A 12,994-nucleotide genomic window follows, 5' to 3' on the forward strand; every position below is an offset into this window, starting at 1 on the left:
TAAGGAGGCAATGCTCTCAACATTTTCTCTCTGTAAACATTTCGTGTGTGCCAGGTACAAGCAAGAGGAGAGAGAGGAAGAGATAGGACCATGAAGAAGATACAGTCCCTTGTCTTCAGATGCTGACATTTTGATGGGAAGAAGTAGAAAACATTTACTCCCAACTCTGACGCAATTGCCAAAGTCTAAGGAGCACGCACTCCTCTAGAAACAGTGGTTTCTACTGTGTTAAAGAATGTGACCTAGTCTTTCCTTCTCATTTTACAGACGATGATGATATTACTTCCCCAAGATAAGACAGAGGTAAAAGTGGACCAGACTTTTTAGTCCAATTATATCAACACAAGATTGTAAAATAATCAACTAAAAGAAATAATCAACCACATCTGTATACAGGCAACGCAGCCACCGGCAATCGGTGAGGGCAGGGGGAAAGTTTGCAATGGGTTCCGCGGTCTAAGCCTCAATGTCTAGGCTTGTCGGCATCAAGAGTTACCCTCCACCTCGCAGGAAGAGAAAACGAGGCTCAGAATCGGATGACACAGTCAGTCCCAGAAAGTGTCAGGACACAAAAAGACACATCTACTTCCCGACGCCGGAAGACTTAACCGGAGAAGCCTAGGACTTCACCGACCGGAAGTTCCCCTGCCCCCCACCCCCCCAAAAGGGCGCCGGTCACGTGAGCCAATCTGATTGCTAAACGCAACGGTCACCTCCCCGCCCCCTTGAGGTCGTTTCCGCCCAGAGCTCTGAAGTAGCCAATCGTACAGGCGCGAGGAGGCGTGCGTCTGACGTCAGAAGCAGGGGCGGAGAGGAGTTGGAATTTTGGCGGGTCCGGCTGTGCAGAGTAGAGGGGTGAGTGAGGAGCCGGGTAAGAAGCGGGTCTGCGAGTATTGAGGGGTAGGTTGAGGGGCCGCCGAAGGCGTCTGTGTGAGTTTAACGAGCTCCTAGGGCGAGAGGCGCGGAGCTCGGGGGCGCTTAGGTGGGTGAGACTGGAACTACGCGAACGCGGAGGTGGCTTGGGCCGAGCGCTGGGCTGGCGCTGGGCTGACGCGGGGCCGGGCGGGCGGGAGGGAGGGCCTTGTGTGCGGAGCCGTGGACGGTTCCGGAGCTGGGAAAGGCGGGTAGTTCCGAGAGGTGCCAGGCGTTCGGCCGTCCAAGCTGTGTAAGGGTCCATTTTTTTCTCTTTAAAGGTAACCGTTTAAAACGTTTTCTAAATACATGCCGTTTGGACTCTCTCTTTTATAAATTTATGCTTAAATTTATGATTTGCTAATAGGGCTGCAAGGCTCTCATCACATTTACTTTCGTGTTATCCAGTTTAAAGTGGGTGAAAAAGTGAAAGTGAAGTCGCTCAGTCGTGTCCGATTCTTTGTTACCCCATGGACTGTAGCCTACCAGGCTCCTCCGTGCATCGAATTTTCCAGGCAAGAATACTGGAGTGGGTTGCCATTTCCTTTTTCAAGAGATCATCCCGACCCAGGGATTGAACCCTGGTCTTCCTCATTGTAGGCAGGCGCTTTACCGTCTGAGCCACCAGGGAACAGATAACAAACAAGTACACCATAGTGGAATGTGCGATAAAGTCGTAAAGCAGTGAGGTGAGAGGATTCCAGGGGCCTGGTCAGATAGAGTGGTCTGGAAAGGATTAGAAAAACTGGTAGTTAAGCAGACTGAGAAATGAGAAGGAGATAGGGGAGAGCTTTCCAAAGAGGCCTGAAAGCACTTGCGTGTTCAAGAAGTTCAAAGCAGGCTAGTCTGGATGAAGCATTATTGCGGGGTTGGGGTCGGGTGGAGTGGTTGTAGAAAAAATGAGGAAGTGAAAGTAGATAGGAGAGCGAATAGGCTTTGTAAATTTTGTTCTAAGGGCAATGGAAAACTAATTAGAATTTTATTAAGGGAATACTGCGATCTGACTTATGTTCTTAAAAGATTGCAGATATTGCTGAGGAAAGAAAAGATCATTGTCGTGTTTACACAGAGAATAAATTTCAGAGGGACAGAGAATCTAATACAGTATTCCAGGCAAAAGATTGATGGTGACTTGGACTAGGTTTATGGATGAAATTGGGGAGAAGTAGAAGATTTTCGACTGAAAGAGTTGAAAACCAGAGTGACTGAGCAGGAGGTCTGTACTGGCCATCAGGGAACGGTGTTGTAATTAATCTTTCCCCAGTAGGGGGCTCTGAGCTATACACTGAGTTCTAGATACTAAACAAGGCTCAGCACCCAGATGCTCTCCTTAAGACATCAGTACTCTCATGATTTTCCCACCTGGCTGCTTAGGTCAGAGTCTTCTCAGATGGCTCACTGGTAACAGAATCCTCCTGCCCGTGCTGGAGATGTGGGTTTGATCCCTGGGTGGGAAAGATCCCCTGGAGAAGGTCATGGCAACCCATTCCAGTATTCTTGCCTGGAGAATCCATGGATAGAGGAGCCTGGTGGGCTACAGTCCATGGGATCACAAGAAGTCAGACACGACTGAGCAACTGAGCACAGCATAGAAGATTTTAGCAATATATTGAAGAAAGAACCCTTAGCATTTGTCAGATGGTCCTAGATGATGGGGGTGGGGGGTAGGGTGGGAGGTGGGTTGGTTATAGAAATGACCAAGACAGTTTTCCCCTATCCAACCCTCAGGAACCTTACAGTCTTGCAGATTCCCCAGTTGACAGCACAGTGCCAGACACATGATGGATTGTGGGAATGTCTGGTGAATAAATGAAAAGAAAGCACAGTAATTAATCCTTGACATCGAACTTGTCAAGATCATATATATTATAGAGCACTTATAAGTTAAACAATAGCCTAGAACATTTACACTTTTTTCTTGTAGTTTTAAAAATCATTTTAAATGAAAAGAGGAAAGTGCACAGGATAATATAAAGTTATCCTACTTAGCTATGCCAGCTATTCCTCTGAGCATCATAATACCTGTTCACAGTTTATCTCATCCACGTAATCTAGTATCACACAAACAACTCTGTACCTCAATGAAGTTTGCATAACAGTAGCTTGCAGACAAGACACATCCATACAAGGAGGGAGAGAAAGTTGGTGGTGGGGTGAGAAATGGCCAGAGCCCGGATTAATTCTGAGCTTAAGCTCCTACAATTTGTAGGATGCTGGATTGGTTGGATATGTAATGTGAGAGAGAACAGTTGAGAGTGATTTTTTCCTACGTTGATTCCACACAGCCAAGGTTCTGCACTGCTGCCATCTCCTGGGCACCTGATACTCCTTCAGTTTTCCATCACCACTGTTCACTTGACAGCATGGATGGTGAGTCCTGGCAGTTTTCTCAATTTCCCTTTGTTTCATGAAAATTCAATCTTTTGCCCATGGGCTTGCTGTTACTTATCTCTCTCTCTCTCTGTTAGTCACTAAGTCGTGTTCAGCTCTTTTTGCTGCCCCATGGACTGTAGCCTGCCAAGCTCCTCTTTCCATGGGATTTCTGAGGCAAGAATACTGGAGTGGGTTGCCATTTCCTTCTTTAGTTGTTACTTAAATCACTTATAAAGTAGTGAAAATAGCTACCTTACCCTCAAGCATTGTCTGAGTAGTTCAATAGAAATCTCACTTCAGTCAATGAAAGTTATTTGTTTTAACCAGGTACACCTTCTGTTCCTAACATTGGTTGTCTTTCATAATAATGATGGTTGGCATATACTTACTATGTGCCAGGCACTGCTCTAAGATCTTATGCATACAGTTGGCCTTCCATATCTGACGGTTGCCCATCTGCAGATTCAACCAACTCCTTGCATATAGAGAATATTTTAGGGGGAAAAAAAATTCCAGAAAGTTCCAAAAAGCTAAACTTGAGTCTGCTAAGCTCTGGCAACCATTTACATAGCTTTTACATTGCACTGGGTGTTATAAGTCTTCTAAAGGTTATTTAAAGTGTACAGGAGGATATGCATAGCTTGTATGCAAAAAATACATAAGCCATTTTATTAATATATCAGGGATTTGAGCATGTGTGGGTTTTGGTATCCATGTTACTTTAAAATATTTATATAAATTATTTCACACTGTATGTATTACTCCTCTCCTGCTTTCATTCAACATTGCATGTAAGGTTGATCCAAATCAAAATATAGTTTCATTTTATTTCTTTCAATTGCTGTATTTCCTTCCATTACAATCCATGGTAAGATTGAATCACATTTTAGTAATCCATTTTCCAGTAAAAGGCATATGGGTTAGTTCCAGTCTTTTCCTACTATAAACTGTGCTGCAATTATGTTGTCTTGTTTTGTTTTGTTTGGCACATGTGTGAGCGTTTCTCTACCACCTCACCAGCATCTGAGACATCATCCAAGATTTTTTAACTAATCTTATGGATGATTTTAAAAGGTAGCTCCCTATTTTAATTGCATTTCCAGGATTACTAGTGAGATAGAGAACTGTTGGTTTATTTATTGGACAGTTGGATTTCTTCATTCTTGATTTACCTGTTTCTTTTATTTGCTCATTCCTACCTTCCCACAATTTGGGCATGATTCCTTTATAAAATCAGAGGCATTTAAAGCACAGGCATTAAGGATACATGATACAGTCCCTCACTGAAAAGACAGGGGCTGAAATCTAGAGAAGTTAAGGGCCTGTTCAGGATCACATGATGAAACAGGTCAGCACAGGAGCCTGGGTGAGGAGAGAGACCTCTAGGTCAGCAAACCAATACCCTTTCTACCACTCTACGCTCCTTGACCTTGGGAGGAAATGAGCCAGTGGCCAACTCAGGGTCTAGAATCTGATGAAAGAACCTAAAGCTTAAAGTCAGAGATTGCATAATGATTAATCTGAATTGCTTAGTCAGCAATGACTCTAAGACTGCAGGGTGTAGCAAGAGAGAAGAGGCTACTTGGCTACCCAGGCTCCAAGTGAGATAACCGCATACCCAAAACGGAGCCAAGAAGCCCACCTCTCTCTCCCATTCCAAGCTGTTATAGAGAGCCCATCCTGGAAGAGGCCTGTGCCCACACCACTGGGAACCTTGGGTGAGAAAGGCTGCCTAGTGGTTCCACACTCTTGACCTTGAATCCATCTTTCCATGAGAGAACCAGGGCTGATCCCTCTCTCACTATGTACTAATAAATATTTTGCACATATCCCTGCAAAATGAACAAAATTTACAAGTAGTATAAAAATTTGTCAGAGCTAGACTAAAACTTCAACAGATTTCAGTATCAAAGGTGAACTCTGAAGTGAGGCTACCTGGGTTCAAATTCCTGCTCTTGACAGTTTCACCTGTAACAAGTCACCAAACATCTGTCTTCTTGTCTGTTTTGCTCTGAGGATAAAATCAGTTAATACAGTCATCCCTGGTATCCACAGGGCATGTATTCCAGGACCCTGCATGGATACCAGAATCCAGATGTTCAAGTCCATGATGTGTTAATAAAATGGCATATATTTTTTGCTTACAAGCTACACATATCATCCTGTACACTTTAATCTCTAGATGACTTATAATACCCAGTGCAATGTAAATGCTATGTAAATAGTTGCCAGATATGTTAATGAATATGTATTTATGTTAAAAGTATGGAGAATGGCCTTAAGTGATACATCAAAATTATGACAGTGATTACACTGGCACCTGGTGGCTACAGTAAGGAGTTGGGATAAGATTTGACATAATAAACTTCTAACGTAAAAGCCAAAAGCAAACATGATAAAAGGTTGTGTGTGTGTTAAGTTACTTCAGCCATGTCTGACTCTCTGAGACCCTATGGACTGTAGCCCACCAGGCTTCTCTGTCCGTGGGATTCTCCAGGCAAGAATGCTGGCATGGTTGCCCTTTCCTTCTCTAATAAAAAGTTAATTATGGCAAATTCTGGATGATGGGATATGAGTACATTTAATGTAATGCTTTGTAACTTTCTGTAGTTTTTAAAAATTGCTCAAACAATTAAAAAGTAGGGGAATGTATACATCTAGGAACTAAATGTATACTTAGCATGATTTTCAATTATTCCATTGTGGATTGAATTTCATATGCAGGAAGTCATCTGATTAGCTTAAGTAGTGTAGGTAAAGAGATCTAGCCCAGTGGCTAGCCCAGTGAGATAACTAAGTAGATACTGGCCCCTACTTTCTTAGCCTAGTGCCCTCCAAGAAGCACTTAGGGAGAAGAAAGGTAGAAACCAGAACAATAGTTACATGTACCAGGCAAAATGGTGAATCTGCAGTCGTTTTAACTGCATTATGAATGTGGAGTGTTTTAACTCTGCTTGTCAATGGCTGTTTTTCACAGATAGGCTTCCTTTCTTTCCTTTTTCTTCTTTTTCCCATAGGGGAGGAAGATGATTTGTCTCTGCTGACTGCATTGCTGGAGGAGAATGAGTCGGCCTTGGGTTGTAATTCAGAAGAGAGTCAGCCCTTGACCCAGGAAGATGGTGAACCTGACTCATATGATGAGCTCTTTGATGCTGATGGTGATGGTGAATCTTACACAGAGGAGACTGATGAGGGAGAAGTGGAAAAGGCTGAAAACCAAAAGGAGAATTTGGCCACTCTCTTTGGAGACATGGGAGACTTAACAGATGAGGAAGAAGCTCCTACATCACAATCAACTAAAGAGAGGGTCGTCCCTGCTCCTGGTCCCAGTCAAGGGAAAACTAATCAGGAGTTGCAAGGTGCCCTAACCACTTGCTTTCTCTAATTTCTTTATGATAGACCAGATGAAGACTACCCATCTGACAGCTTTCTTCAAAATATCTGCTGAGTCAGGGGTAGAGATAAATGACTTGGCAAAAAAAATTGTAGAAGTTAGTGGAGCAAGCATTTAAAGCCAGCATTTGAGGGCACAGCGGTCAGTCCCTGATATTAGAGTCAGCCAGCTATAATTGAGCCTTTGCAAAATGGCTCTAACATTTCTCACACTTACTACAGAAAAATAATACTTTGGAATTTAGCAAAGGGAGCCAGGGACAAGACTACAAAGCCACCACATACTCTGTTTGAACAGAAGACCTTTTCTGAACAGATCCATCTAGGAGTGGCTTTTTCTTTCTTTCTTTCTTTCTTTTTTTTTTTTTAGTGTTACAGATTTTTTTTCCTATTTTTATCATCTCACAAAAAGGCAGCATGGCAGGTTTTTTAGTTCATTGTTTCAGGAGCGTTGGAGCATGTAAGTGACTTGTCCCAGGTCACTCATCCTAATCTGTATGATTAGGATTCCAGGTGGATTTTGGCTACAGAATTTGTATTTTAATCCCAACTAGAAAAGGTTTATACATATTAGTTAGTTTTATGAAGTTGTTGTTTAGTCACTATAGTGTCCAACTCTTGTGAGACCCCGTGGACTAACTATAGCCCACCAGGCTCCTATGTCCATGGGATTTCCCAGGCAGGAATACTGGAGTAGGTTGCCATTTCCTTCTCCAGGGAGGAGTGCCATTTTCTTATTCCTGACATCTTCTCTGATACGTATTTTTTTAATTTACATATATATTTTTAATTGAAATATAGTTCATTTACAGTGTTATTAGTTTGAGGTGTATAGCACAATTATTTGACATTTTTATAGATTATACTCCGTTTAAAGTTATTAACTGAATATTGGCTTATTCTCTGTACTGTACATTATATCCTTGTATCTTATTTGTTTTGTGTTTTAAATATGGAAAGATTCACAAATTTGTATGTCATCCTTGCTTAGGGGCCATAATCATTTCTTGACTCTTAAAAACTTGTCAACCATGGACATGTATCTAACTGTCAGTAGTACAAATTCATAATCAGCTTTGGTATTAGAGATTTGTTTACTGGAAATACCATGTTTACTTCTCTAAGGGGAACTATTTAAGGTGCAAAAGTTAATTGTGAGTTCTCAGTATGTGATTCTGTTGTGAGTCTCAAGTTTTAGAGGTGATGGGTAGACATCAAAAATAATTTCAGCACTTTCATTATGTATGATATTTCATCTGGTCTGGTTTTTAAATCAGTATATTTTTTCCCCCTAGATGAATTAAGGAAGTTGCAAGAGCAAATGAAGTCCTTACAAGAACAGCTGAAACTAGCGACAATTAAACAGCCTGCAAGTCCAGCCCTTTCACGTAAAACCCCAGGTAATCAAACTAATTCTAGGGATAGTATGCATTTCTATTACAAAGAAATCATAACATTACTTCTGCATCCAACTCCTGGTAAAACAGTTTTTGAACCCCTTTCTAAATTTTCTTTACTAATTTCTTTTAATCAAGTAGATAAGTCTCCACGTCCCCCTCTTAAGGAGAAGAAAATTCAGGAGTCATTGTGCTTTTCTGCGGAACTTGACGTCCCTACTCTACCAAAACCCAAGCGAGTGGCTCGGACACCAAAGGTCTCACCTGCAGGTGTGGTACTCATGGCCCCTAGTTTCTCACTGCCTGGGCTCTGTTTACAATATATTTTGGTCCTATTATGTATGGGTGTGTGTGTTGGTCTGTCTTACCTGCCCATTGAGAAAAGTAAGTTTCTTGGAAATGGGAACTACGTTCTATATTTCATAATCTTTGTGTACATCTCAAAGTGCTTAGAAAATACTTGGGTAGAGAATAAGTATTTAAATGCTTAGTGGATTCAATTTTTTTTGGTTCTATAGTCCTGTAGTTGAATTATAGTGAAGTATAACCACTGGGTTAAGTTCTTATGCTAGAAAGCTAGAGATTTAATCTTCAGGCTGTGAGACTGAGGCACAGTGAACTCTTTAATAAAATGGTCAAGTTTTATTTGAAGCCAGAGGGTTCATTCTTATGAAAAGTCATCTTTGCCAGGAGGATAGAGTGGTACTCAAATAAAATCCTATTTCAGCACATAACGTATATATGCACAAAATAAAATGTAAAGGATTTGTAAACTCTGTATTGGTTTTGTTGTACTGTCTTTTTGCCCAAAGCAATTACTCTTTGGAAGATCTAAGAGAAAATGACCTGAAGATAACTTGGCTTAGAGTAAGCAGCATTTTATTGATCACACATGTTCAAAAAGGCCCTTTTGACTACCATTGGCTTATGACACAGCAATACAGAATGGCTGTAGTCTCTGTGTTCATATTTATTTGACAACAGATGATATATTCCATGCATCCACTTATTATAGTGTTCATTCCCTTAGGACCTCTGATATTACTAAGGTATTTTATTAGTGTTCAAAGTTGGGTTTTGGGGCATTGAGATAAGGGCATGGTTTCTGGCGATTTAAAAAGTTCCAAGGTTACCCTGGCCTCTGCCTTGGGAGTAGTGATCCAAAGTCACTTTGAAAGTAAATACCAATCTTATTTGAGAGAGAGTTATACTTATTAAGGAGAATACCCAAACTTTCCGACCCTCAGGAACATTATCAAATGCTTGTAAAATATGAAAAGAACCATATCAGAATATCCTGGGTCCCCTAACACTCCTGCTGCGCGCCCCCCCCCATCCCCACTCCTGCTACTGCTGCTAAGTCACTTCAGTCGTGTCTGACTCTGTGCGACCCCATAGACGGCAGCCCACTAGGCTTCTCTGTCCCTTGGATTCTCCAGGCAAGAATACTGGAGTGGGTTGCCATTTCCTTCTCCAGTGGATGAAAGTGAAATGTGAAAGTGAAGTCGCTCAGTCATGCCCGACTCTTAGCGACCCCATGGACTGCAGCCTACCAGACTCTTCCGTCAATGGGATTTTCCAGGCAAGAGTACTGGAGTGGGGTGCCATTGCCTTCTCACACAAGTGAAATGAATTGAAACGAAACAAGAAAACAAAGGGAAGCTAACTTTGAATGTCTTTCAGGTAGAATTTGACCTGTGCACAAATCTCCACTAATTACTGATTTCAGAAGGAGGGCTGTTACTCCCTTATGAAATCTACCACAGTGCTCTGTATATGGTGAATATTCAAGAAATGGCATTGCACAGAGAAACCGTGTTTTAGAGTAGAACTGATGCAGCCACTAGCCACTTGTGACTAATTAGATTACAAATTAAGGCATTAATTTCCTTAGACACACTGGTCAGTTTCATGTGGTCAGTGTCCACCTGTGGCTGGTGGCCACCACATGGACAGCAGTGGTATAAAACATTTCCATACACAGGAAGTTCTGGACTATACTGTAGAGGTTTGGGGGTAGTACAGAAATGATCCTGTGGGTTTCTGTTATTCTCTCAAGATTTGACATGTGTTGATTAAAAAAGAAACAATTCTAATAATGTTTAATTATCAGTGTGGTTTTTATATTTTCTAGAGCCCCAATGCTCACCTTTGAAGATGACAAGTGTACCCTCCCAACCACTCCGAACAACTCCTGGGAACAAGCCTGGTGGGGTGACTAGGGATCAGAGTGCAGGGACACCCAGGAGCTCTGGGGAGATGGCTCAGGAAGTCTCCGTGGAAGCCTTCTCCGGTCTGAGGCTCAGGTCAGTAATTGTGACAGCACTCTCTTTCACTCTGCTTGTAGGCCCCACAAGATGCCTCTTCTTCCTAGGGACTGAGCCTTCCAGAATTAGTGTGTTTGTACCGCTGAGTCACATGAGACGTATAGCTCTTGTACTTGACCATACTAGGCCTTTGGCACTGAGTTTGACTCAGTGTATTTACATATGAATAAGGAAAGTTTTCTCCTGTTTGTGTAGAGGATAAAAAATATATGTTCTTTAAAATGAAATCAATAAATAATAAGTACTGTATTTAACCAGAAACTAGTAGGAACAATGGTAGAGACTATTCTTAAATAGTATTCTTGTAAAGGAATATACAGTTTAACTAGGATAGTAGTATCTTTCTATAATTAATGTTAATAGAAATAACTGTGCTCTTTTGTATTATTATGTGGAGAAATTAAGATATTCAGGCAAAATACAAATGGGAAGTGGGAGAGAGGCTCAAGAGAGGATGTATATACACTTACAGCTGATTCACATTGTACAGCAGAAACTAACACAACATTATAAAACAATTATCCTCCAATTTGAAAAAAATAAAAATAGAAATACATCCCAGGGTCAGTTCAGGGAAAAACCTGGACTTCTAAGTCTTCTGTGTCTACTGCTTTGCACCTTTGTTATTACTGCTCTTGAAGCCCTTGGGCTTCATGTCTCTACAACATCCTTACTCTGAAACCAGATTGCCTTTAGTACTGTCTGAGTAGCCAAGTGCAACCCTTCTAGAACACCTGAACCTTGTCAGCCTAAACTAAAACTGCTAAGCTTTTAAATTATATGTTATTGACTAAGGGGAGAACAAGTGACTGCTGACATGCAGTAGAACTTTATTATAATAACTCCATACTCTTCAAAATTGGGGCGGATCAATATTTTAATTACATTTAAGACAGAATCCGAGGAATGGAATATAGTAAAAACTCACTGACGGAACTTCAGGCTTCTTTTTCAAGGTAAATGTGGCCCTTCTGAGATAATACTGCCTTTCCCAGTGGAAACACCCTAGAGATAATAAAGATGTTGCTGATGCGAGTATTGCTATACATTTGAACTGAATGGAAGTAGACGAAGTTGAAACTAGTCAGCCAAAGCTTCTGTGGGGCCTACAAATTTAGGGGGTTGCAGAGTTGTTTGAGTCTTTCTTATGATTGTTCTACCTGAACCTCAGAATCTGAAGATGCTCTGTAGGATTGTAGCTTTATAGTAACCTGTTAACTCAGAAATCAAACAAGGAAAGGATTTCTCCACTTATGTCAGTGTTTCCCTCCTGAATATTCTTTATTGTTGAGTTAGCCCTTGGAGTTTCTATTCTAGAAAACTTCTGAAAGAGTCAAAAAGCTTGTTTTCTCCTGACTGCTTTCTCTTGTCCTAGAATATGTTATATGATCCAACATGAAACAGATTTTAATATTCAACTAGAGAAAAACAATTTGCAAATTTTATGAGTTTTAACCAGTCATTAGAAACGAGAGTATATTAATTGAAGCTCGAGTCAGTTCTTTTTATTATGTGAAAATGTTGGCTTTTGAAAAATCTAATTAGAAATAGTAGAACTTATGAAATTCTCACAGAATTGATGGAATTGAAATATCTTAATTTACCTAAGCAATTCATGATTTTGTATATTATATTAGAATTCATAAGAACTTAAATTATTTGTGGTCTTTACTTTCTACATAAGTCCCAGTTCTATATCCGTGGAAAAGCAAACCTGATCTTTAAAATTATCTCCTTTTGGGGAGAAGGCCATGCTGTATAGCATGGGGATCTTAGTTCCCCAATAAGGGTGGAACTCGTGCCTCCTGCAGTGAAAGCACAAAGTTTTAACCACGGAACAACCAGGTAAGTTTTACCTACTGAAAAAATATGGGCTTTATACTAAGCCTCCCTGAGAACAGGTGCTTTAGAGATTTCTCTCCATAATATCTCTTCTAACGAATTTGCTATAGTGCCCGGTTATCTGTTAGAGTAATAATCTACAAATCACTGGTGTCTTGACCCAGAAAGCCTCGAGTATCCTCCACAGAAATGAACAAGAAAATGATCGGCCGAAAACTTATCAGACTGTCTCAGCTCAAGGAAAAGATGGCAAGTGAGAAGCTGGAAGAAATAGACTGGGTGACGTTTGGGGTTATATTGAAGAAAATCACTCCACAGAGTTCTAACAGTGTAAGCTATTTTATTAATCAGCTGTTTCATCACAGATTGGCAGTGGAGACTCACGTTCTTGATTTGTTACCTAGAGCCCATCAGTGTTTCATTTTGTAGTCATTGCTAGTAAGTTCTTAAATTGCCACACCATCACCTGGTTTGTACCAGAGGGGGAGATATGTAAGGAAGGCCGTACTTAAAGAAGGTCTGGTTGGATAGGTTTCTTGAGCTTTTTATTGTCCACATCATTCTTACTCATTTTACTTGTTGTTTGGTGATGCCTGTGGATGCCCTACGGCTCTGAGTAATCCCCCTTGTGGAAGGGGAGTACGTCCTCAAAGATCATTTGAAGAGCCTTATTAGATGTAAGATGTCAGTCACTGAAGTCCTGATATTGCTGACCTGTGCCAGTACAGGATGGTACATTTCATTTGACAA

At 41.0% G+C, this 12,994-nt stretch overlaps 1 protein-coding gene across 6 annotated transcripts in view; it reads left to right on the plus strand.

The window, feature by feature from the left end:
• Positions 1–775: 775 nt before the first annotated feature.
• Positions 776–12,994, plus strand: part of MCM10 (minichromosome maintenance 10 replication initiation factor) — a 37,901-nt gene continuing 25,682 nt past the window's right edge. Inside the window, exons 1-7 of one of the 6 annotated variants that reach the window (XM_019973055.2) lie at positions 776–855; positions 3,198–3,282; positions 6,303–6,644; positions 7,974–8,078; positions 8,214–8,345; positions 10,210–10,381; positions 12,409–12,574. In XM_019973055.2, coding sequence (XP_019828614.2) covers positions 3,276–3,282; positions 6,303–6,644; positions 7,974–8,078; positions 8,214–8,345; positions 10,210–10,381; positions 12,409–12,574 — 924 coding nt within the window. In that variant the 5' untranslated portion in view covers positions 776–855; positions 3,198–3,275. Of the gene's footprint in view, positions 983–1,092; positions 1,194–3,197; positions 3,283–6,302; positions 6,645–7,973; positions 8,079–8,213; positions 8,346–10,209; positions 10,382–12,408; positions 12,575–12,994 lie in introns of those variants that run through there. The other 5 variants (XM_070800840.1, XM_019973056.2, XM_070800842.1 and 2 more) reach the window with 5 other exon arrangements.

Source organism: Bos indicus, chromosome 13 (assembly GCF_029378745.1).
Source record: "Bos indicus isolate NIAB-ARS_2022 breed Sahiwal x Tharparkar chromosome 13, NIAB-ARS_B.indTharparkar_mat_pri_1.0, whole genome shotgun sequence".
Taxonomy (NCBI): Eukaryota; Metazoa; Chordata; class Mammalia; order Artiodactyla; family Bovidae; genus Bos; species Bos indicus.